Here is a 26,319-nt window from a genome sequence, read left to right on the forward strand (position 1 = left end):
GACAAAAAAGAGCAAATTTGTAGGCCCACCCATGAGCTGTCCCACTCTATCTGCTTTCAGTACCCACCGCCTTCCTGCAGTCCCCTCCCAGCCCAGCCCAGGGTCTGAGCAGCAGAGCTGGGTCCCACCTGCAGGACAGGAGCTATGGCAGACCAGCTAAGTGTAAGGCACTCCCCAGAATTGGTCAGTGCACAGCCTGGCCACCCTGGCTCTGCCTTACCCCTTCTAGGCACTAGCTCAAAGCCTGCAGGTGCCTCTGGCTTCTCCCTGCCTCTCTGTCTCTGAGGGCCAGTGCCCTCCTGGCCTGATTAAGGTGTGTCATCGCACCGAGAACTTGATGGATGGCCTCAGGAATGGCTGCCCCTCTCTATCTGTAGAGCCTGGAGAGCCCATCTGTCTTCCCTTGGCTGTCTGCTCCCACCCCAGTGCTCACGTCCCCCTAGGACATTTCCAGGCCCGAAAGTGCTCCAGGTGGGTCCCAAGAGCCTGAGGGGTCAGCCTGCATTTTGTTCCTACCAGGGACAGGAAAGCAGCTTCCCTCCCTGGGGAGGTAGTTGAAGCAGGACCAAGGTTGGGGTGAGGCACCAAATTTAAGGGCCTTCAAAAAGCTCAGGGAATCTAGATAATATTTTAATGCAAAATTTTTCAAAATCAGAATTAACGCAAAAAATCATTCATTTCTGAATAAAATGTCAAAATATTAGATAGAGACAGGATTCGTGACAGCACCACGCCAAGCCACCCTGGAGCCTGAGGTAAGAGGGAAATGTGTGACTCTATATATATATATGATTTTATGTATGTTTTTAAATTTTTTTTTAATGTTTATTTACTTTGAAAGAGAGAGAGACAATGCAAGCAGGGTGGGGCAGAGAGAGAGACATAGAATCTGAAGCAGGCTCCAGGCTCTGAGCTGTCAGCACAGAGCCCAACACGGGGCTCGAATTCAGGAACTGTGAGATCATGACCTGAGCCAAAGTCAGGTGCTTAACCAACTGAGCCACCCACGTGCCCCAATTTTACATAATTTTTAGTGGTTAGTTTTCTTTTTAGAATGTTAAAGTATTTGAAAAACTATTGAAACATTTAAAATAGGCTTCTTAAAACACCCAATATTATTTTCAGCCTTAAATACTTTATTTACAACAAAGACACAGTTTATGGTCATTGTGTTTCCCTGGGTTTGATGGGAGCAAGTGAGTAATAATATCGTCTCCTTCTCGTTGCTTACCTCACTTTCAGTTGAGAGAACTGCCACATTTGATCATTTTTCTCAACCAAGTGATCCCCTTAAAATCATTTTAAATGGATGTCAGCTTAATTAATCATGTCTTTATTTAAAATTGTGATATTTTGTTCACCACGGATGTTTTTGTATTAGTTGTGATTTACTTTAATTTTTACTTTTTTACTGTTTATTTTTTGAGAGAGAGAGAGGCAGAGCATGAGCAGGGCAGGGGCAGAGAGTGGAGACACAGAAACCAAAGCAGGCTCCAGGCTCTGAGCTGTCAGCACAGAGCCTGATGCGGGACTCAAATTTACAAACCATGAGATCATGACCTGAGCCGACCAACGGAGGCACTCAGGCACCCCTTAAATTTGTATTCAAGTATTATTTCTCTCCATGACTGAGGTTTGGGGGGCTGGGGCACATCCTTACATTTTGTACCCGGCCCTGAGTTGGAGCAGAGTGCTGGACCACCTGTCCCCAGCCTGCACCAGGAAAGGGTCTCCAGACCCAGGGCTTGAGGGAGGAGCCTGAAGAATAAGCCAGCTCTGGGTCAGCGACTGAGTGCCACATGGCTGGCCAGCTGGGGCTCATATGCCCATGATGCGGGTCGCGGTGAGTCTGGTGCTGTGGGGAAAGCACTGACCTGAAGTTCAGACTCCAGGTCAAATCCCGCTGTGTGATCCCTGATGGGCTTTTCCCCCTGAGTCCAGGAGGGCTACTCAGCCCCCCACCCCCACCCCGCCCACCTCACTGGGTCATGGGTAAACACCCCACAGGGAGGCTCTGTAACCTTGGATGCAAATGAGCGCCCCTTGCTGGTGAGCCAGAATCCGAGACTACTCCACAGCCTTCCTGGTCACTCAATGCAGCGTCAGAAAGTTCTGCTTCATGTCGAACTTAATTCCTCCACCCTCACTCCTTGACCCATCTTTTGGAAGACCAGCCTCTTTGTCCTGCCAGGAGGTCTCTATTTAGTCCTATGGCCACTGGCTCCGAGCCAGGGCTCTGGAGTGCACCTTGACATCTCGCTCCCCGAGCCTCAGAAAGGCAGCAAGGAGCTGGGGGTTCAGAGCAGCTAAGAAAACAAAATCTTGCCCTGCACAGCCCACCTCCGAGCCCCCTTCAGCATCTTGATATTTCACCATTAATGGCTGTCGAGGCATGAACCATTTGCAAGAAAAAGCCCTTTCAGAGTTAAATGATCAGAGTTTGATAGGAAGCTGTAAAAATTGCACCATGGTTGTTTCCCTCCAACAGCAGGAGCCGGCTACGAGCAGAGGCATGTCGCCTGAGGGGAAGTCAGTAGGCTCGCCCTCCCCTGCACCCCGGGCCCCTGCACTCTTCTCCCCTCCCCTACAAGTAGAAACACCTCTCAGAGAACTGGATAGACAGAGGCTAATTGGGAGCACAGAAGAAACTGCAGGAAAACTAATGAGCAAGTATGTAAGCAGACATGAGCTAAGACGGGCTTTGAGAAGCCATCAGATCCATCCCCCTGCCTCAGGGTCATGTCTCCACATCACGCTTTACTCATCCCCGACCTGGGGTCCAGGGGACCTCAGATAAAAGAGACAGGACATCTCTCCCCTAACTGTGTCTCTAATGACAGTTCTTCCTGACATCTAACCTCAATCCCTCATGCTGTAACTTGACCCCATCTTCCCCTTTCAGTGCAGAAGGAGAGAATTGACCCTTCTCCATGTATCAGTGGCCTCTGCTACTGGATATCTATCTGTAAATTTTCGTGTACTTTATAAGTCCTGAGGAAACAGGCAAGCAAGGAAGGCTGGCTCATTGAAGATAAGAAACTAAAGTCTGGATTCTGAAATCATCCTTTCTAAAAAATAATTTAAAAGATTTTTTAAATCTATGCTGCATCACACCCAGAGAGGTGAGAACTTGCTGTTTTCTCTGGGCCACATCGCTCACCTTCTCTGGGCCAGCTCCCTCATCAGTCAGATAAGGGATGTGTATGGGGTCAGACAGCTCTGAGGGCCTTCCTCGCTGGCCGCCTCCATGCGGCCCACGCTCACACACCTGGGGCTTCGCTCCGGGCATGGATGTAAGCAGGTGCTCCTGATATGGCCTCCTTACCTGCCACAGACTTCGACTGGAGAGGTAAACAACGCAGAAGCCAAGCAGCTGAGCCCCGAGCAGAGCAGGAAATGATGCGGCAGCCTTGAGCCAGAGTCCTCTGGCCTTGAATTAGTTCTCAGCCAGCCTCATGGAAAGAGAGGGCTTTCTTTTTCCCATAGAGAATGGGAGAAGTGAAAAAGTGGGCCCTCCTCACCCACACGTAAGCAGCTCCACTCAGAGCCAGCAGCACCCCTCCTCAGCCCTGGCCATAATTCTGGAGTCAGCCCAGAGTTCTGTGTTCACAAGTTTGCTCACCTTCTCTGGGCCTTCAGGACCCTCTGACAGACCGATATGCCCACTGTACAGATGTGAACACTGAGGACTGGAGAGATGAAACTTGCCCAGGTAAATGCAGCTAGAAAGCAGTGGCCCTGAGACTCAAGTCTCATCTTTGGGACTCCAACTTCATGATGATCTCCATTTAGGCCTCCTCCTTACCGCAGAGTGGAAACAAACTCCAGACAGAGCCCCATCCCCATTCTGCAAGGAGAGACTTTGCCCTCCTTGTCTCTAAAACCCCTCCCTGGGAAGGGAGGCTGTGAATGATTCAGCTTTCCGCACCCCCTGCTTCCTTAAGAGCAAATGACCATTTCTGCCCAACCTCTGACTCCAGGGGTCTTCCTGTCTGGCCCCAAGGACCGATCCTGACTTTGCTTGGCCTCTTGGAGCCTCGAAGTGCCATCTGGCAGAGGATGGAGGAGGCAGAACCACTCTTTGGGAGATGAGGTTGGGGAAGAGAGAAGAAAGGGCTCATAGAATTCCATCTCACAGAATCAGCACACCAGCCATTCAGAGTAGGCAGTATTACCTCTCCTGCTTTATGATGAAGACACAGGCTCGGGAGCTAATTAAATGACCCATGGCCACATAGCTAGGAACCGGGGAGGCACACAGCAGCCACAGGTCTGCCTCCAAACAGCGCTGCGTCCCTGGCCTGATGACATGCTCATGGAGACAGCATGTCAGTCCTCAGGAATTCCGAGTCCCGTGGAACCCAGTGGCCTGGCGCATGGACGAGTACAGGCTGAGGAATGCTTCGTGCAGACTCAACTCTGCCGCCCTCTCCCTGGTCAATCGTGTCCAGTAAATGCAAATTAACCCTAATGGGAGCCTGAAATAAACCTACCAGAAAGTAAGCTGCCTTTCCCCCTCTCCCCTCAGCGCACACACACACTCACACGCAGTGCGTTCCAAAGTCAAATGCAAATGATATTTTCAATTACAGACCAGACTTGGATTATCCATGCCTCTGGCCAGCAACATCAGTGCCCATCACAGGGAGCTGACTGGCTTGAAGACACATCCAATATATTTCACCTCAAATGAGCAATGAAGACCTCACCCCATCCACTCCTCAGAGCAGCTAATGGGCTACTCCTGAGCGACCCATTTGCATTTGGACCAATACATGCGGCTCTGACACCCCCAGACTACCATGATCGCCATGACAGTGATACAGATGTGAGCTGAAACCCATATTTTCTGACATGGGCTGATCCCAGGACACTCACAGCAACTCAGTGCTACCCCATCTCTTTTTATAGAGCATCCACCATGCAGAGAAAACTTCCTACAGCAAGTCAAGCACTAATCAAGGGGCAAGGGAACCCTTGAAGGAGAGATCACAACAGAAGGGAGATGATTAAGAATCCAAGCATCACTAGCCTAGCTGATGGGTCCCAGAGAAAGGAGTGGTTAAAGGTGGACAGTAGGGGAACACAGAGAGTAAGAGACTTGTCCGAGGGCTCAAGAAAGCCAAGGGACACTGGCTGTCCTGCGTCCCAAACTCAGTGATTCAAATGCCTATAGCTGTCTCTAAACAATGTCCTCATAAGCCTCAAATCCCAGTATCTCCCCCAACATGGAGTGCCAGTAGGACCATACGGGACCTTCTGGAATATAGTACATGCTCAATACATCTTGGTGTTTATTAGTGTTTTCTATGTAGATCTACTCCCTCTCAAAGCATCCCCATCTGGAAGCTTAGTTTTTCCTGCCCATAACCCTTCACATAGGCATTTCTTTGTTCCCTTCTCTCATTTATTCAGCGCTCATCTGTTGAGCACCAGCTCTAGGCAAGCTCTCAGTTGGGACAGGAGAGATAAGGAGGAACACGACAGGGCTGCTCCCCTCAGGAAGTGGCCACCCAGCTAGGTGCCTCCACCCAGCCCTCCACAAACTCTGCAGGACTGAAGGGGAGGCTCCCCCTCCACCGCTGGCTCAGCCCCACAGCACTGGCTGAGGCCCCGCGCTGGCCACTGGGACGCACAGAGACAAAACTGGTCCCTGCCCTGCGGACGTTCATAGTCCACCGAAGTCTGGAGGAGGCGTTTCAGCAAAACCTGAAGGTCACATAGGTGTCCACAAGCCAAAAAGGGAGACAGGCATTTCAGGCAGGCAGAGCTGCCTCTGCTCACCTACCTTCTGGAGACGGGAGGGTAACTACACAATGGGCCAACTATGGGGAGAGAACGTAGCTCGGTGCCTCACACCCAGGAGCGTCGTTATCATCTATATCATTAAGTAGGAAGTTAGTAAAAAGATGAGAAGTCTGAGGAGCAACCTTCTCCATCCCAGGCCACTTCCCCAGCCCAGTTCTGCACCTGTCACAGCTTAACCTGCCCTGTATGGCACTCTGGGCAGATCTGATAAGGTCATTCATGGCCGCTGTCAGCCTGAGACTCTGAGGCTCTTTCTGTGTAGTTTCTCCTACATTGCACATTAGCATCTGACTTGAGCTTTTCCCCCCAGCTTTATGGAGATACAATTGACCTAATACTGTGTAAGTTGCAGGTGTACAATGTATTGATTTAATACGTTTAGTATTATTATGAAATATTACCATTTCATTAGCTAACACCTCCATCCAATCATATAATTACCATTTCCTTTTTGTGGTGAGAATATATAAGATCTCTTCTCTTAGCAACATTCAAATATATAACATAGTATTAGTCATAATCACCATGCTGTACATGAGATCCCCAGAACTTATTAATAACTGGAAGTTCCAGGGTGCCTGGATGATTCAGTCGGTTAAGCATCTGATTCTTGGTTTCAGCTCGGGTCATGATCTCGCAGTTTGTGAGTTCGAGCCCCTGCATCAGGCTCCAGGCTGACAGTGCAGAGCCTGCTTGGGATTCTGTGTCTCCCTTGCGTTCCGCCCCTCCCCTATTCACTCTCTCTGTCTCTCAAAAATAAATAAATAAATAAACTTAAAAAAATTAATAAAAAATTTTTTAAATAACTAGAAGGGGGTACCTGGGTGGCTCTGTCGGTTGAGCATCTGACTTTAGCTCAGGTCATGATCTCGTGGTTCATGAGTTCAAGCCTGGGCTGACAGCTCAGAACCTGGAGCTGCTTCAGATTCTGTGTCTCCCTTTCTCTTTTCCCTTACCCCATTCACATTCTATCTCTCTCTCAGAAAATAAATAAACATTTTTTAAAAATTTTTTTAAGAAAGTAAAAAAATAACTGGAAGTTTGTATCCTTTGACCAATATCTCTCCCATTTCTCCAGATGTCCCTGGATTTCTTCTTCTTGTTCAAGATTGCTTTGGCTATCCAGGGCCTTTTATGGTTCCATATAAACATTAGGATTTCCTTCTTTCTTATGGTTGAACAATATTCCATTGTATGTACAAACCACATTTTCCTTATCCATTCATCCTTTGGCAGACTCTTAGAAAATGTGGTCTGTACATACAAGAAGAAATCCAGGGACATCACACTTCCTGATTTCAAACTATCCTCCAGAGCTATAGTCATCAAAACAGTATGGTCCTGGCATAAAAACAGACACATAGATCAGTGGAACAGAAGAGAGAGCCCAGAAATAAACCCATGCATATACAGTCAACTAATACTTCATAGAGGAGCCTAGGAAGATCAATAGGGAAAGGACATTCTCTTCAATAAGTGGTGCAGGGAAAAATGGATTAACATAGGCAGAAAAATGAAATTGGACCCACATTTACACCACTCACAAAAATGAGCTCAAAATGGACTAAATACTTAAATGCAAGACTCAAAACTTTTCCTAAAACTCCTAGAAGAAAACACAGGGGGAAAGCTCCTTAGCATGACCTTGGCAGTGATTTCCTGGAGAGAACACCAAAAGCACAAGGAGCAAAAGCAAAATTACACAAGTGGGGCCACATCAAACAAAAAGCTCCTTCACAGCAAAGAAAAGACCATTGACAACATGAAAAGGCAACCTACAGGGTGGGAGAACATATTTGCAAGTCATACACTTGATTGAGCTTTCTTGACACTCTGCCTCGACCTGTGGGAAAACCCATTTAACAGGAAAGAAAGTTGTGGACCTGCAGGCACCATTCACTTTAGCACAGACCTGGCTCATGGCTACCCCTGCGAGCACCTGCTACCCCCCTGCCCCATTCCCACATTCCTTCATTGGGTCCTGTATGGTGTGAGGCCCGTTTAGCTCCACTTTACAGATGAGGAAACCCAAGCTCAGGAAGGTTTAGAAACTTGTCCAAGGTCAGCCCGTCACGCAGTTCCCAGGTCTGTCTGCGAGTGAAGACTGTGCTCTTTCCTTACCCCACACACATTGCTTCTTTGGGGCTGGGGATGCAAGGGTTTGGATGGCCCCAAACACTAGCTATGGGGATAACCAGAGGCAGATGGGAAGTCCTTCCCTGCCCTGGTGACAGGACCACACCACAGAGTAGGGGTCATCCTCTTCTCCTGCCAACTACCCAAGTGCTTTCCAGAGAGGCTATATTCTGATACATCTCAACAGTGATGAGAAAAAGGGGACACTCAGAGAAGAGGCCATACCCCCACCTCCCTTGGGTTTCACCCCCACTGGATGCCATGACGTACCACTGAGATGCCTCTTCCCTCATCAGGCCAGGAGGAAAGACTCATTCCCTAGTGGCCAGAGTGTCAGAAATGGCCACAGCTCCGCTGAGTCCCTATCTGGGGACTACCTGTGGCTAAAGGGAGGAAGCCCCCTTCCAGTGGTGGCCCCCCACAGAGTAGAGGGCCAGCCCCATGCCCGGGAATAGAATGACCCTAAGGTCTCTCTCAGATTCACAGCTCCCGTAGGATCTGCTGAGACCTTCATGGTGCTGCCATCACAGTTCAAGTGACCCCCCCGTCCAATCTTGCTTCCCTCACTTCCATCAGGGGGTGGTCCAGAGAGGCCTCCTTGCTGGACTTCTTCAGATCTCTATCTCAGAGTCAGCTTCCAGGAGCCCAGCCTGCAACAACCCCACCCCAGCCCTCCACAGTGCGACATAACTGGATTTCTCCCAGGGAAACTTGCCTTCCGTTGCGGCATCCTAGGAGACTGTGATGTGGGCACAATCACCCAGACAATGTACGCACCCTATAGAATATGCAATGCAATGCTCGCCAGCTTCTGGGGAGAAGTGTGGTCTCTTCTCTGTGAAAAAATGAGAAAGATAGGAGATTTCAAAAATGTCTATAATGCTAAACTACAGATGAGCATTAAAACACTTTTTTAATATAATGAATTCCAGAAGTGTTGCCTTTTTTCAGATTCAGAGGCGCATACCTTTTCAAAAACAGGCTCGGATCAGAAAAATACCTTGACTTCTTTCCTTTAGGATTCTGGCACATCGTGGATTTGGTAAATTTGCATAGAGTTGAAAGGCACATTTAGTGGTTTTCTGGGATTCCCTGAAATGAATTTCCGTGGCAAGAGGCCTGGAGAAAGCACTTTGCTTTTCTCCTGCCTTGGCACGCTGCCGCCTGGTCTCACAGTTCTCTGTTGCAAGGGACGGTGTATTTTCTCTCCTCACAGTTATCTCTTTCCTGAGCAGGTGGCTTGCACATCTCCGCTCTGTCTCTTTTGCTCTTTGCCTGTCTTTCCCTATTTGTCCCCCTCTCTGGACCTCTCTGTCCCTGTCACTTCTCGTCCTCCCTCAGCCTTCCCCTCGCTCCAGCCAACGGTGACAGGGGACATATGCACAGTTTCATAATGCAAAGGTGGTGTTCCGAATCTCTCATTTGAAAAGCCAATTATTGGAATCTCTTAGGTTGATTTTGTAAACTCCTTACTGAAGTGACCCGTTCTCCCGCGCCCCTCTGAGTCTGTAATTCCTTCTGAGGCTCCAGTATAGGCAGAGAAGGGCTCCTCCCGGCCTCAATTCCCTTCCTCGCTAAAGCCACACAGCAACCTGAGGAGGTTGATTTGCCAGATGGGAACCCATGGCAAAACCAACCGTATCGGTTCTGCTTTCTATTTATGGGAACTGCGTCCCACCAGCCTTTTGCTGGGGCGGGCCGGCTGCCTTGAAGCTGTGAACACAACCGAGGGAACAGAGACGGTTTCTCGTTCATAAGCAGCCACACAGCACTGAGGTTAGGAGTAGGCCGCCGGCCTCACAGGGGCCTGAGCCAGACTCCCAGCTCCCCCACTTGTGAGTTGTGTAATTTATCCCAAGGGCACTGGCCTCAGTTTCCTCATCTATACAATAAGGACTCGAGGGCCCACAGCATGAGGCTACTGTGAGATATAAACCCGTAAATAGCAGCCTGTGCCACCGTGATAGGTTTCTCCCCCAGACCCGGTCGTGTTGACTGCGTGAACCCCAAAGTCAAGTCAAGGTCAGAACTAGCTGGAGAGCTTTGCCAGACACTGCGAGGCAGCCACATGCCCGGGTTTCCTGCAAATAATGCCAAGAAGTGCTTCCAAGTTGTACTGTGGCCCTCTGCACGGGAGCTGAGCTGGGGAAGGAGCAGATCCCTTCCTCAGCAGGACACCCCCATCCCAGGTGGCCCAAGGAGGACACCCACACCCTCGGTTTGCTTTCCCCTCCTGCCCCTGCCTGTGCCCGTGGACCCAATACACTCCCCCACAGCACACTGTTCCTTCTGCTGCTGCTCTCACAGGACACCCTTTCCCTGGTGGCTTCTCCCTCTGGCCACCACAAGGGCCACCTCAAGCTTCCCACACTCCCGAGCTTCCACTCACTGGTCACACATCACCTCCCAGTGCCAGGTGCTCCCTTGGACACGCACGCGCATGGGCGCGCACACACGCACACATACACCCTTCTGTTTGCATGGAGCCTGCTGTGTGCTGCCCTCCCCCTCCTCACCACCGTCTTCCCTCCCTCTGCTCTGCATACATCCTGTGACTTCTTTTTCTGCTCAGTATTAATGAAACATCCGTCTCCTTGCAAACAACCCCTCACTGATGAGATGGCTCAGACCTTCTTTCAGGGCTTAATTCGAAATAAACAGAAGGCTCACCCTTCCTAATTTGAGGGGGGGGAAACACGTGACTTTGCCTGACTTGGCATCTGCCAGCTTCTGTCTCCCCTGCCCCCACCCCACCACCACAGCCCCCTCCTCCCTGGAGGGTCCCCGCCCATCCCATCTCTGTCTCTGTGCTGCCTTTTCAGCCTCTGACCACCTCCTCATTTGGTCAAGAGGCAAGGTGCTGACCATGACCTCTAGAAAGGCTGAGGAGGGGGGCACAGAACAAGTGCAGAACAAGGGACTGAAATAAGCTATCTCACGTGCAACGTGCTGCCCTGTTTCCACGTGGAGGTACTTACTGAACTGACAACATCGAGAGCTAGCCTGCACGGAGTGCTTCCTACAGCGACAGGCTTTGAAACAAGGCACTCGTCCTAACTCATCAACTCGCACAACAGCCCAGTGAAATAGATACCGTCATATCTATGACATAGATCATTTCTTGCCCAGAGAATTCAGTGATTTGCCCCCAATCATGCAGCCAAGAGCAGGGAGCCAGGAGCTGCACCAGGCAACCTGCCTGCCGTCTTCGCCCCTGCACATCCGAAGCTCCAAGGGAGAGGTAGGCTTCCTAGTGTCCTGAACCTTTGCAGGTCATTGGAGTCAGGGGACCTCTGAGATGGGCTAGTGCCTCAGTTTCCACATTTCTAAAATATGCATAACTGCATCTGCCTCATATGGGGTTGTTGCAAAGACTGGATGCTTACCTTCAAAGTACGAGAGGAGTTCTAGAAGTACTGTAAGTTCTGCAAGTATGGTAAAACCTAGATAAAGCAACATAATGATTACTCATTATTTTTATTGTTTTCTTATGATGGTGTCCAAGGCAACGTGCTAAGTGGTGGGGAAAATGCAAAAGACATCAAGACTCCTATCTTGGAGTGGTAGAGAACCATTGAAACTGGTCCACAAATAAATGCAGACTGTGGTGAGCACCAGTGTAAAAGGTACAAGCACAGGGTTAGGGAAGAAGGAGAAGTTTGCTTCAACACAACTGGGTCAGGCAAGGCACCAGTCAACAAATATTGACTAAGCTCTCACCATGGGCTGGATACTAAACACCCAGATGGAAAAAAGAACCTAGTAAGGACTGGGCCTCAAGAACCTCACAGCTACTGGAGCAGCCAAGAGCCATGGTTCATGGAGGTGGCATATGGCCTTAAGACAGTATGAGGCAGGGGCCAAGATCAGGAGTGGACTTCTTAGAGGAGGTGACAATAACTTGAGACTTAAAGAATGACCAAGAGATAACAAGACAACGTAGGCTTTGAGCTGATTGGAGAGAGGTTGGGATTCCAGCCAGTTAAGACTCCGAGTAAAGACATTTCTGGAAGAGAGAACTTCGTAAGCAAAAGGCATGTAGTTCGAAAAGGGCAGGCTGTTCTTGCAGAGGGTGAACAGACAAGTCCAGCTAAAGCATGAGAGAAAGAGCTGGAGAGACAAGGCGTAACCTTGAAAGTGCTCCATGCTAAGGAGTTTGTTTTTATCCTGGAGCAGTGGGGAGCTAATGGACATTGTGAGTAGTAGAGACTGGGCTTCCAGAAGAGTTACCTGGTTGTAATAGAGTAGAAAGGAGTGGAGTGGAGAGAGTCAATGCTGAGGGCCCAGTTCTGAGATTACTACAGGAGCCCACAGATTTAGACAGTCTTCCAGGAGCAGACCAGATAGTAGGTTACTACTGAATATATCAGTCAGCTTCTGCTGTGTAACAAACTCCACGAACTTCAGGATTTAGTGAGTCAGCAATGTGGCTGAGCTCAGCTGAGATGGCCCATCTCTGCTCCACATGGGGTCAGCTGGGCTCATACACACCTTTGTAGCCAACTAGTGGTAATGGCTTCACTTTCATGGGACAGAATATGGGCAGACTGGAGGAAGGAAAATCCAAGCCAGGCAGAGCAGCATGAGGTTACCCCACGGGGGCAGGCATCAGGGTCTTCACCCAGTGCCTACTGAGGACCGGGCAGCAGAAAAAGGGAGTAACCTCTACTTTCCTAAGGAGACAGAGCACCAGACTTCTAAGCCCCAGGCCCCCTGCCCATCATCTTTCAAGGGAATGAACCCCATCTGCTTGGAGAACCAATAACCTGCCACATCTGTTCAAGGTTGGACCATTGACAAAGTGCTCTCCCACATGGCGGCTCACTTGATCCTGGCAACTACATGGCAATTCTGGTTTTATTATATTCCCGACTTTACCCATAAGGATACTGAGGTACCGAGAGGCTAAGCAACTTGCCCATGGCCACAAGCTAATAAATAAAAGACTGAGGATTTGAACCCAAGCTGCTTGACCTTCAAGTTAGCCAAACAAAGGGAGAGGGACAATTGGGGAAGAGTGACTTATTCCAAGAATTGCAGGTCATTCTCTTTTAATTTTTTAAAATTTTTATTTATTTTTGAGAGAGACAGACAGAGTGTGAGTAAGAGAGGGGCAGGGAGAGAGAGACACACACAATCCAAAGCAGGCTCCAGGCTCTGAGCTGTCAGCACAGAACACAACTATGGGCTCGAACTCACAAGCCATGAGATCCTGACCTGAACTGAAGTCAGATGCTCAACTGACTGAGCCACCCAGGTGCCCCAAACTGCTGGTCATTTTTATCCACCAAAGGAATTTGTGTTAAAAAGGGATTAAAAAGGAGGCTGGAGAGGTTGGCAGGAGCCAAAAAGTTCAGACTTTATCCAGATGGTAGTGGGGGACCTTTGAATGATTTTATTTTTTTAATTATTTTTAAAAATATTTTTAAATATATTTTTTATTTATTTTTGAGAGACAGAGAGACAGCACAAGCAGGGGAGGTTCAGAGAGAGAGAGAGAGCTACAGATTCTGAAGCAGGCTCCAGGTTCTGAGCTGTCAGCACAGAGCCTGATGCGGGGCTCAAACCAACGAACCATGAGATCATGACCTGAGCTGAAGCTGGACACTTAACTGACTGAGCCACCCGGGCACCCCTAATTATTTTTTAATTTACATCCAGGTTAGTTAGCATATACTGCAACAATGATTTCAAGAGTAGATTTCTTAATGCCCCTTCCCCATTTAGTCCATGCTCTCTCCCACAACCCCTCCAGCAACCCTCTGTTTGTTCTCTATATGTAAGAATCTCTTATGCTTTGTCCCCTTCCTTGTTTTTTATTATTTTTGCTTACCTTCCCTTATGTTCATCTGTTTTGTATCTTAAAGTCCTCATATGAGTGAAGTCATATGATATTTGTCTTTCTCTGACTAATTTCACTTAGCATGATACCCTCTAGTTCCATCCACATAGTTATAAATGGCAAGATTGCATTCTTTTTGGTTGCTGAGTAATGCTCCACTGTATATATATACCACATCTTCTTTATCCATTCATCCATCGATGGACATTTGGGCACTTTTCATCCTTTGGTTATTGTTGATAGTGCTGCTATAAATATTAGGGTGCATGTGTCCCTTTAAAACACCACACCTGCATCCCTTGGATAAATACCTAGTAGTCCAATTGCTGGGTCATAGGGTAGTTCTATTTTTAATTTTTTGAGAAACCTCCATACTGTTCTCTCCAGTGGCTATATCCAACTTAGGATCTAGCTATTCCCCACCTGGTCTTATTCCCACCAGCAGTGCAAAAGAGATCCTCTTTCTCTACATCCTTGACAATATCTGTCGTTGCCTGAGTTATTGATTTTAGCCATTCTGATGGGTGAGAGGTGGTATCTCATTGTGGTTTTGATTTGTATTTCCCTGATATTGAGTGATGTTGAGCATTGTTTCACATGTCTGTTGGCTATCTGGATGTCTCCTTTGGAGAAGTGTCCATGTCTTTAGCCCATTTCTTCACTGGATTATTTGGGGGTTTTTGGGTGTTGAGCTTGATAAATTCTTTATAGATTTTTGATACCAACTGTTTATCTGATATGCCATTTGCAAATATCTTCTCCCATTCTGTCAGTTGCCTTTTAGTTGAATGATTTTAAACAAAAGAATGCTAGGTATTTGGCAAATGGTAAGAGAAAGGATGGATAAATGGATGGATAACGAGACATTTGTAAAGATCACTCTGGGACAGTGTGGGGGATGAGGAAGAGGAGGGGTAGGTATTATAATCCAAGCAAGAAAGGCTTAGGGCCTGAGCCAGGAAGACAATTGAGACTGGAAATGGAAAAATAAATTTGAAAGGTATTTCAGAGAATTCGCCAGGACAATTAGCAATACAGGATGAAGGAGAGTACAGACCTGAAAGATTTGCATATTTCTGGCTTTGCTAATTAAATGATGGTCCAGATGGGGAACATGCATGTTTGGGATTTATCCGCACACACATGTTGGCTGAGTCTGCAGGAAAGCCATGTGTTTCTCCATAAACAGTGTGTGGAATGACATGGGCCAGGCAAGGGCAAACCCTTGACAAGACCAACAGTTAAGGGTGGGAAGAAGACAGAAAGTAACATCCAGAAAGACAGACCAGAAGAGAATCCTTGAGCCAACTTAGGATCTAGCTATTCCCCACCTGGTCTTATTTTCTTCTTAGTACTTAATTGCATTATATTATATCAACCCAACATTGTATTATGTGCTTATTCATTGTTGTCTGTCTCTCCCACTAGAATGTAAACCCCACTGGGGCAGGAGCTCTGCATCCCCAAAGCTTCAAACCAGGCCTGGCACATAGTGGATACACCCTCCAATTTTTCAAATGACAGTTGAACTCACCCTGAGAAGCAGTTCTGCAAAAACAGGCACATCCCTAGTCCTGTCTTGACATTCTGCGGTTCTGTACTTTGGCCATTAGGTGGCGCATCCATGTGAGTGAGGAAACGGGAGGCTGGGGTTACCCATGACCCAGAACCTGACAACAAGGCAGAATGACCAAAGTGAGCACTGGGTGGATCTGAAGAGCAAAATCACTCATCCACTCCCTCAGTCAACATCTCTCAAACACCAACTACAAGAAGGCCTGTGCTTTCTAGACCCTCTGCAATTGGGTTGTGGAGGAGAGCCCACAGGCATAGGCAGAGCCTGTCGGGCATCCGAGTGGGAATATGTGATCATGAGTGATCGTGATGAGGGCAGGGGGTGTTGGTGGAAAGGGCTGGAAAAAGCTTCTACAGCCTTACAGACAGGTCTGTGGGTGGCTCTGACCCTAGAGGAAAATATGACAGGGTCAAACAAAGCTGGATCTAAATTCCAACTGTACGCTTATCTGCTGTATTATCTTCACTGAATGAGCTGTGTTATCTTCACAAAGCTATTTGCCCTCTCTGAGCGTGTATCCTACTCTACAATATAGAAGATGGCAGTCGTACCTATTTGTAAGGATAATGAGGATAAGACAAGAGGGCCCTTGGCACAGTGTCTTTCACATAGCACCCAAACTAGAGGTCATTCTTAAGAATTGGACATAATAACCAGTATTTGCATAAGCCTTTACAAAGCTCTCTCTGTGTATTTCATATCATAAAAGCAATCCTCATAATAATCCTGCAAGTATCTTTATTACCCCACTTTTCAGATAAGAGGGTGAGGGTTGTCAGATTACATAACTTGCCCACAATCATCAGCTTGTAAAGTACTGGACTCAAGCCCGTTTCCACTCAGCAAACATATATGGGTATCCCGAGAGGCAGGCACTATGCCAGGTGCTGGGGATCCAAGATGAATGAGGTCACAGTCGGGGGGAGAGACCAACACCTGCAGATCACATCCACAGACTAGGTTAGCTACCGAGATAGAAGAATGCCCAGGATCTTTTGGGATCACAGACAAAAGTCATTTGGCCCAACCAGGAGATTCTAGAAAGACCTCAGGGACTGGGAAGTCCCTTAGTTACATCTCAAAGGCTGGGTCACAGTGACTCAAGAGAAGACAGGGAATGAAACTCCAGCATTCCAAGTTAAAAACATGCCCTGGGCAAAGGAAACTGTTTTGAAACATGCTGTCTCGCTGGGCTCTGACTTCAAACCCAGGATCCAGCAAGCAGCGGACACCTTCTCTCCGACTTAAGTCCCTAGGAGGGACGGAGGGAGTGGGGCACTAACCAAGGGACAACAGCCCACTATGTGCTCTCATTGGCCAATGAGCTCTCGCTTCAAAGCACTCAACAGTCTGTAATTATTGGAGGAGCCCTCCAGAGCTGTGCTCCTCAAACGCTGACATCCGTACAAATTCGCTGGGGTCTTTTTTCAATGCCAGTTCTGATTCCTGAGGTAGAGCCCAAGCATCTCATTTCTAAACAAGCTCTCAGGGAGGGCAGCGGCTACAGGTCCATCCTAGGCACATGCTTTGAGTAACAAAGGTGTCCCCGTCAGCTTCAAGAGGGCAGGCTGTGTCAACCATTTTATGCTCAGATTGCGACACAGAAGAGGCTGAAGGAACGAGAGGGAAGGATAAAGGGCAGAGGGTAGAAGGGAATAATGCTGAATGCTGGTTGGCTTGCAGGCCTGAAGCTAGAGACAAGAGGTGGCCCGGGGATTCTCCCTCCACAGGGTCAGCTCTGGCACTCCCAGCATGAACTAGGCCCACACCATACACCCTCTCAGTCCCCTGGGGCTGAACACCGATGCCTAAAAACCAGGAAGAGTGGTGTCAGCAGCAATGCTCACCCCGCTCTCAGCCAAGTGTCTGATCTGTCACCATGCTTAGCCTGCAGCCTTCTCCCCAGCCTATGAGCCAAATCGGGCTCATGTCGCTACTCACCAGAAGACATGGTGTTACTTCGAAAACAGGCTGAGAACCGGCCCCACTGCCGCCCCCAAGCCATCCCAGCCCACACTCCCCTCTCCAGAAAAGACAGGAAGCCGCCAGTCCCCCAGCATCACACCACAGAGTTTCTGCACTGCTGCCCCAGGGAGGGCTAACAGGCTCCCCCTCTTTGCTTCCCACCCCCAACACTCACTCATCCGCCACCCCCAACTCTACCCTCACCACACACACACACACACACACACAGTGTAAAAAGTGCTGACCCCAAAAGTCAACACTCATGACAGACCTCCCACCCAGCAACCTTTAGTGTATTAACTCAACAAATTCTTGAGCTCCTGCTGTATGCCAGGCACTGATCCAGATACGGAAATACTGCAATAACCTGGACAGATAAGGTCTTTCTTTGGTGTCAGGAAGCCTCCTTTGTAATACGGGAACATAGACAATAAATGAACCTGGCGATAAAGAAAATAAAGTCGGGGGATCTAACGGAAAATGATGGCTATTATACGGGGTGGCCAGGCCCCGCTGAGGATATGACATTTAAGCTGTGTCCTCACGGACAGGAAGAAGCCAGCAGGTCAAGGATACAGAAAAGAGATTCCAGAGAAGAACGAGGGCAAGGCCTGGGCCAGGGATGAACTGGGCTTGTTCGGCAAACTGAAAGGCAGTGCGCAGGGTAGAGTGGGCGAGGGCTGGAAGGAAGTCCGTCGCAGGTGCAGCCTATGGCTGACGGTGTGGGGGCTTGTAAGCAACAGAGAGGAGATCAAACTATGTTCTAGGTAGAGTGCGAGCCACTGGCAGGTTTGAAACGGAGCAGGGACACCACCGGATTCATGTTTTTAACAGACCACTTGTGGAGAATAAACTGTGTGTGCGTGAATGAGACCTAGAACTGCTCACCAAAGAGCTTAGTGTCTGCAAGGGGCACTGCCATGCCTTTGGGGACAGGAAGGTGGCCTGGCTGACCACCCACTCTTCCTTCTCCAGCAGCTACTGGGCAGCCTAACCCTCCACGTCCCTGCTGCTGGCCTCTGTCGGCTGACAGGCCCCATCTGGGCTGACAGAGCCTCTGAGGAATCCCGGAAGCCTGGCTGGGGACCTACGTAGGTGACCCACTGGATTCTGGAGGATGCCCTTACGGTGCTGCCCTTGGCCTGACACCAAGGGTGTTTTCCCAGCCTGCTCTGGTAAAGTTGGCCAACTCAGCAAACCAAGACCAGTGAGTCAAATGAGCTTGATGCCATAAAGTCAGCCGCTGTGCAGGGGCAGTGAGCAATTCCAGAATAGGGCAGAAACCATCTGACCCCAGCTCCACTTTGCCCTCTGTCCAGCTGGTGGCCTGTGGGAAGAATAGGCAGGTGGTCACCGGGAGCATATGCTTTAGTCCAGAAGCTCAAGGCCTTCTGATCACGGGATCCCTTCTTAGAGATAGCTGTGGGGCTGGCTGGTGCTTCCTCAGCTTTTGGTTGTGGCTTTTAGGCACAGAATCTCTTGTTTCCTAAGACGGCATAAAGAGCCTTAGTATATAAAACAGATGAAAGCTTTACCTCCCTGGTGGAGCCAAGAGGCACATCCCAAGCCCGTTCCAGTGTTTCTGTGCCCTCCTTCACTGGTAACTTTGGGCAGCAGTCGTGCTCTCTGGCCTGTTTCCTTCTCCGCCAACACAGAACTCAACCGTCTCCCTGCAACAGCTTGCCACACAAGCCCCCTCGCCCTTGGCAGCGGAGCTTGGAGAAAAGTCCTCAAGGGCCCCCTCCTGCGAAGCAAGAGCGATGGGTACCCCCTGTTGCCCACCCACGTGTGGGTGCCACCTGCCCTGGATGATAGGAGAGCAAAGTGCAAGGGCCAAGCACCCCTACAGTGGCACAGCTGTAACTGGTGTGACCCGTTCCTTCCACAAGCAGCCTGTCTGAGGCAGGGTTGTGGTCCCCCGGGGCTGATGTCCAGCTCTGGGGACCGGCTCTGCCTGCAGTGCACCTGGGCCTTCCTCCGGCCTCAGTCACCCAACAGTTAACACATTTCTTCTTGACTGACAACCAGCATAACACCAAAACAGTCAACTATTTTTATCTCCGGATTAATCACAAAAGGCTAACGCTTCCACCTTCCCTGTGATTAAAAATTAGGAGACCAAACTCTATAGTGGTTCAGGATAATAACCAATCCTGTGAGGGCGAGGTATGAATAATGCATCTCCAGGCTCGGGCTGCTGGCGTCTCCCTCCCTCCACTCCCCCAGCCCCAGCTCCAGGCCCTGGGCCTGAATGGAGACGTAATGAGACGCCCCCTTCCTTCGGAGCAACAGCTGCCAAGAGCGACTGTTGATTTCTATTCAGCCTCGTGGCCCCCAAACATCCTCCCTCCTCACCCACTCCCACCCCGCACACCCCGGCCCCATCCGCACCCCCTCCTACCCCATCTGGTGTGCAGCGAGGCGAAGGCCAATCAATAATGCATAGCTACATGAATAACCACATGATAACCACTTATTTGGGAAGATATAATCAGGACCCATTCTGCGGCTGGGGGTATGTGTGTGAGTGTGCGTGTGTGCGCGCCTGGGTACTCACGAAAGTGTCCTCCTCCCCCCTCCCCGCCTCTGCACACCCTTTAATCCAATATTCCAGAACACAGTGCTAGAAGGAAGCCTGGCCCGTCACCGTGTTTGGTTTTGAGAAAGACCTCCCTCCTCAGGCTCCACGCTGTGGTCACAGTGCACTGTACACTGAGCAAAGGCCCAGAGACCGTGGCTTCTCAAACTTGGTCATGCACCAGACTCTTCTGAGGAGCTCGAAAAACTTCTGATGCTTGGGGTCCGCCCCCAGAGATTGGGACTGCCAACAGGATTTTTTTAATCACCCCCAGAAGATGGGAATATGCAACCGAGGCTGAGAACCGTCTCAGACCCAAGAAATGTCAGTGCCAGAGAGAACTTTCCAGATCTCCTGGTGTCCTTTCATATGTTGTATCTGGTGAGATAAAGCCAGGCAGAGGGACAGCCTTCCGTGACTTAGGGCATTCTCCACAAGATCCACTTGGCTTTTCACTGGGGAATCCACGGAGACCAGGATGGCCAGGGGTTTCTTCTATACCCGGAGTGCCACATGGTTCTTTCCAACTCCCCTGGCTCTCCTCAGGCTCAGCCAGAGCACTCCACCCTGGGCACCTAAAGGAGAGAAAGCTGCCACCACAGAAGAAAGCCCCAGCCCGTTGCCTAGAGATAAAACCCCCATCATCAGCAGCTGTCATACCCACCCCCCATTTGTGGAAAGCCCTCATTAGCCTCCCTTTTGCTCTCTGGCCACACCAGCACCAAGGAGGCCACTGGCACTAATGAGGGAGTTTGGAGTGTGCAGGGGGCGGGAGGTTGTCCTTATCATCCAGCCCACAACCAACATCTGCCTCAGCCCCGAGCCCCCTGGGGAGGCCAGGCCGGGTTGGATGAGGCCAACTTCCTCCCTGGGCCAGCACCTCGGGTGGAGTCCTGGGGCTGCTGGTAGCATCTTGGAAGTCTCATGGTTTGTTTTTCCTCAGAAAATCAAAACTTAGGGGTTGACACCCACTGGGCTCTAGTTCTGAGGCGGGCCTCCTCCGGGCCGGGAAGGAAAGGGCAGGGCCACTAGCTGAAGGTGTGCTGCTCTGGGCGTCTACCTGGAGTTTCCTGCACAGCCTGGGTGCTTGAGGAGAGCGGCAGGCAGGGGGAGGCCCTGGGCGGGGGAGAGGCCACCCTGAGCAGCAGAGGCTGGGTGCCACAGCCTGCTAGGTCAGGACTGACCTGGCCCTGTTGTCTGGCTCTGCTGAGTCTGTCTTCCCGGAGCCCAGAGTGCAGAAGCTTGCACAGGACTGGGTGGCAGGATGGACCTTCTCTGGCAACAGGGCAAAGAAGGTCTTTTGTGTGAGGACCCATCTCATCACCTAGTTTCCTCTAAGAGGCTCTGTGCCCTTAGGCCATCACTTAACTTCTCTGGGCCTCCTCTCAAAGTGATGGTCATCTATCGTCATACCTGCCCATCCTACATCCCATAGTTGTCATGGGGATCAAAGGGGTGACTCCAAGGGACTTGACGAATGTTTATGGAGTTTATGCCGCCAGGCCCTGAGCCCTATGCGGGCAGGGTGGGAACCACAGCCCCTGCTGTGGAGGTCCTCCCCCTGCGCCACTCCCATCTTGAGAGTCCCATGTCTCCGACCACCCTGAAATGAAATGCAGCGGGAGAAGTGGGCAGCAGAGACTCCCGGCTCCACGATGAGGCCGTTGGAGCCACTCTGGAAGAATCCGGCACTAAGGAGATGCTAGGGGTCACACAGACCCTCTGAAACACTGCCTCAGCCCTCCGAGGAGTCTCCTCACCTGTCACCTGCCCCCCTGCAAGGGAAGGGGCTGGCTGGGAGCGCAGGTGTGTCAGAGCCCCGGCGGCCCTCATTCTGCTCATTCCCTGAGCGACCCTGAGCAAGTCATTTAATCCTGCTGAGCCTCAATTTCCGGATCTGTGTAATTGGGATAATAATCATGTTTACCTTGCAAGACTGTTGTAAGGATTAAATCAGATGACAGATGTGCCAGTGCTTTGTTTAAGAGAGAGAGAGAGAGAGAGAGAGAGAGAGAGGAGAGAGAGAGAGAGAGAGAGAGGTTAAAAAGAAGGAAGTACAGATATTATCTAGGCAGCAGCGTTTTGCTTCCCGATCTGTGAAATGAGGCTAATGATGCCTGCCCTGTCCCCTCACAGGCTCGTTGTGAGCTTCGGATGAGATGATGGCAGGAACATTGTCTGCACATAAACGTGCACTGCATATGTCAGGGAATATTGCCGTTGTTGCTATTATTGTTATAATACAAGGGGATTATACATTTTATTAAAGTATGATAATTACTGTTTGTCATCGGCTCCGTAAAATCCAGCCAGCCCAACCTGCCTGCCCTGCCGGTGGCGAGGGGCGCCCTCAGCCTGACCTCTCTGCTCCTCTCCCCGCAGTGCCGCCTGACGACCCGGTCATCCTGGGGGGCCCTGTGATCAGCCTGAGGGCGGGGGACCCACTCAACCTCACCTGCCACGCAGACAACGCCAAGCCTGCGGCCTCCATCATCTGGTTGCGGAAGGGAGAGGTCATCAATGGGGCCACCTACTCCAAGGTGAGGCCTGGGGGCAGGAGGGAGGGTGGGGCTTCACCGGGAAGGGGTGGGGGCTCATGGGTGTGGGGCGGGGGCTGCATGGGGAAAGCCACCACTCCCGACTCTTGCTCCCTCTGTGTGCTTTTTGTCTCTCACTCTGTTACCTCTCTGTGGCTTTCTTTTTCTCCCCTGCTCTTTGTCACTTTTCCCCTCTCATGTTGCATTTCTATTTATCTGACCTTTCTTCTCTCCCCGACTGTGTAACTCTGCCTTCCTCTCTTCTTTCCTGGGGTAATAACTGGGCTCGGTCAAGACCCTAAGGATATGGTGGAAGGAAGAGACTCGGGGAGAGAAGAGGCCAAGTCCTAGGGTTGCTGGATAAAATACAGGACCCCACATAAATTTGAATTTCAGTGTAAGTATGTCCCAAATATTGCATGGGTCATAAGGTCTCTGCCATACTTATACTAAAACAATTATCATCGTGTATCTGAAATTCGAATTTAACTGAGCGCCCTGTATTTTTATTTGCTAACTCTGGCCACCTTTCCAGGGCTACCACAAAAGGCTGTTTAGGTTCTCTCCTGCCCCAGAGGCCTGACTCAGAGGCCAGGAAGTCTGGAATCTGGCCCATAATCCCTTACCGTGCCCTGCACCCTGCTCTGCCCACACGCACAGGTGCCTTTCTGTCATTCGCATGAGGTACCATGAGCTGGAAATGCCCTGAACGGGCCCCTTATTAGTTGGGTTTTTTATTTTCTATTTTTTTTTTTTTGATGCTTTGGCATCTCAAAGCCTTGAAGATGAGGGGAGACTGCCACTCCCAGGCTTAGCTAATTCCTGGAGACACCAAACCAAAGTGCTGAGAACAGGCCTTTGCTACGCAAACCTGACAATCCCACGACCATATCCTCACCACCTCCTTTATCAGGCTGGCAGCCCCAGTGCCAGTCCTCCTACCCTAAGTCCTCAGGGCCGGTTCTGGATAACTGGAGATCACTCCTGTGGACTAGAACCTGCGGAAACTGTTCACACCACCCCATCCTAAACCCTTCCAGCCGCCCACCCAGCCTTGTCCATTCTTCCCCACAAAACCACAATAAAGACTTGCACCGTGTTTTCCTCTTGCTCCCTTGGTCTCCTGACCGACCCTTACATCCTCCGTGGAGCAGCCAGCCCCCTCCTCCTGGAAACTGTGAGGAAAAAACCACCTTCTTCATGGCAATCATCACCTGATCTGCCGGCCTCACCCCTATCTAAATAAAAATAAAATTCCAGGAACATGTTAAAGCAGCCTCCGCCAAACTCCAGTCAAGGAATATTGTAAATAGAGTCCTAGACAGTATTTATATACCAAAGAGCCTTTAAAGATGAACAGGACCATGGAAGAGGGTCGGCCCAATTCCCTTGATCCACAGACAGAAAACCAAGGCCTGACAAGAGAAGTGACTGCCCTTCTCAGTTGGTGAGTGAACAGAAGGACAGTCTCATGGCGCCCGGGGCTTCACTCCTTCCTGTGTTCCTCTCAGTACCGCCTCAGACGGAGAGACGGGAAGCTGCTGAGAGTTCAGGCCCCTGGGCCAGCCAGCACGCCCCAGCCCTGAAGCTAGAGGTCTCTCCTCTCACTGTGGCTCTCTGTGGCTTCAGGAAAGGGGGAGATACATGACCTGTTCCCCACTCCCACCCGACCACCGGCTCCTCTCCCTGGGTCTTGAAAAGATAAGCAAGGGGGCACCTGGCTGGCTCAGTGGGTGAAGCTTCTGACTTCCGCTCAGGTCATGATCTCAAGGTTTATGAGTTCGAGCCCCACATGGGGCTCTGTGCTGACAGCCCAGACCTTGGAGCCTGCTTCAGACTCTGTGTCCCCCCCTCTCTCTGCCCCTCCTCCACTCAAGCTCTGTCTCTCAAAAATAAATAAACATTAAAAAAAATTTTTAAAGAAAATATAAGCAAGGCTTTCACAATCAGTAGAGGGTATGAGGCAGGACTGACACTTCTCTGAGGGTGTGTCCGGCCTATCCAAAGCTGACCACCCTGCTGTGGAGTCAGCCCCAGGGCTGCCCATGAAGGCCCCATTCAGAGCCTGGTGCCAGAGCCCAGGACAAATGCCTTCCCTCAGGGACAAATCCACACAGAGGGCAGCTGCCCACTGAGAAATAAATTCCTCACTCTCATCCTGGGCTGAAGCCACCCCGTTGGAATATGAAATACAAAACTATGGCACAGAGAGTGCATCACCCAGGTAAGAATGAAGGAAAGGGGTGTTCCTTCCTGTCTGGGCCTCTGTCCAGTCCCAGCCTGGCCCCTGCCAAGGTTTACTTCCTGCAGAAGACACACCCCCATCTGGTAAAGAGCAAGGTCAGAGTCGCCCTGCTGAGCCTGTCCAGGGGCTGCCCTGCCCCCAGCATGTTGTCCTCACACATGTGCCTTCGGCCCTTCTGAGAGCCTGGCAGCCCCTCGGCCCCACCCAACCCCGTTTACACTCCCGCAAGCCTATGACCCTCGTGACAGCACTAGGCAGTGAGGGGCCAGGGTTCCAGACCCTGCTCTGTGAACCTAAGGAGAGTCATTCCTTGGGCATCAGTTTCTTCTCCCAAAAAACAAAGGGGTTGAATCGGACCCTCTCTCTGTGTGAGCAGGCTTGGGCCACCATAACAAAATACCATAGACCAGTGACTTTAAATCATAGGCATTTGTTTCTCCCAGGTCTGGAGACTGGAAGTCCAAGATCAAGGTGCCTGCTCTGGTGAGACCTCTCTCCCTGGCAGATGGCACGTTCTCTCTGTGTCTTCACATGCCCTTTCCTTTGTGGATACAGAGAGAGACCGATCTCTGGGGTCTCTTCCCTTCCTTATAAGGACACCAGACCTACAGGATCAGGGCCCCACCCTTATGACCTCATTTAGCCTCAGTTACCTCCTTAAAAGCCCTGTAGCCTTATATAGTCCATTGGGGGTCAGGGCTTCTGGGGGGACACAGCTGGGTCCGTAACAGGTGCCTGCCATCTCTGACAAGGTGTAAACCTATGACTTGGAGCACACGGAGAGGGTGGGGGGTCCAGCAGTTTTCATATGGAACTGGCTCTCAGGTTCCCGAGGCTCTGAGAGCCCCCCTCCCCCGCTGTGCCTTCCCGCTTCTTCCAGGACAGCAAGGACCGTTTACACCAGCACTTCCCAACATCCCGACATCCGGAGGGTAGAGTAGCCCCAGACAAGCTATGCATGAGGGGCTGGGGCCATGAGCAGCTGAAACAGACAGGGACAAGAGAGAGAGGTTGAGAGAGAGAGAGAGAGAGACAGAGAGGCAGAAAAGACCCCCCAGGGCAGCCCTGACAACCCTCAGGTCTCAAGCCTTCGGTATGGGGGTGGGTAAGCCCCTAAGCCCCTGGGCCTGGGAGCTGGGCAGCCTCACTTTGAATCCAGGCTCCATCACCTTCCAGCTACCTAACTGTGTCCCCATCTATACAGTGGGGGCCAGCACAGCACCCACCTCAAAGGATGGCTGTGAGGCTTGAATGAGAAGCATGCCTGGCTGTTAGGGTCCCTGCCCGGCTTCACTTGATCCTCATGGCCCCAGGGTCCACCTTGCTATCAGCTTTCCTAGAGGAGAACGTCCACATCACAGTAGGGCTCCATCACATATTATGCTGATTTAATCTCTCTGCCTCAGTTTCCCCAGCTACAAAACAGGATGCCATTAACAATGGATACCCGTGAGAATGGCTGAGAGACTTAAAAGGAATTAAGCACTGAAGGCGCGTGGCATAGAGTCACAGCATCAGTAGTGTTAGTGCCTCCTCTCGGAGCTCGGCCTCACCCACCCCAGCTCTCCCTCCTCAGAAGTCACACAGCTGCCCTGGTTTCACGGGACCTTCTTTCTGCTGTCCACTGGCAGG

The 26,319-nt window shown here is 50.5% G+C and overlaps 1 protein-coding gene and 1 long non-coding RNA gene across 6 annotated transcripts in view; one reads left to right on the forward strand and one right to left on the reverse strand.

Moving 5' to 3' along the window:
- The window catches only part of KIRREL3 (kirre like nephrin family adhesion molecule 3), a 548,409-nt gene that overhangs the window by 483,727 nt on the left and 38,363 nt on the right, over positions 1 to 26,319 (forward strand). For all 5 annotated transcript variants that reach the window (XM_029956333.1, XM_029956335.1, XM_029956336.1 and 2 more), the window contains exon 6: positions 22,288 to 22,445. In XM_029956333.1, the coding sequence (XP_029812193.1) occupies positions 22,288 to 22,445 (158 nt within the window). The remainder of the gene's footprint in view (positions 1 to 22,287; positions 22,446 to 26,319) is intronic.
- The window catches only part of LOC115306117, a 30,109-nt gene continuing 12,455 nt past the window's right edge, over positions 8,666 to 26,319 (reverse strand). The window contains exons 2-4 of the long non-coding RNA XR_003915196.1: positions 15,321 to 15,456; positions 11,331 to 11,387; positions 8,666 to 8,779 (exon numbers count right to left, since the gene is read on the reverse strand). This is a non-coding gene — a long non-coding RNA (uncharacterized LOC115306117). The remainder of the gene's footprint in view (positions 8,780 to 11,330; positions 11,388 to 15,320; positions 15,457 to 26,319) is intronic.

Source organism: Suricata suricatta, chromosome 11, assembly GCF_006229205.1.
Source record: "Suricata suricatta isolate VVHF042 chromosome 11, meerkat_22Aug2017_6uvM2_HiC, whole genome shotgun sequence".
In the NCBI taxonomy this organism is placed as follows: Eukaryota; Metazoa; Chordata; class Mammalia; order Carnivora; family Herpestidae; genus Suricata; species Suricata suricatta.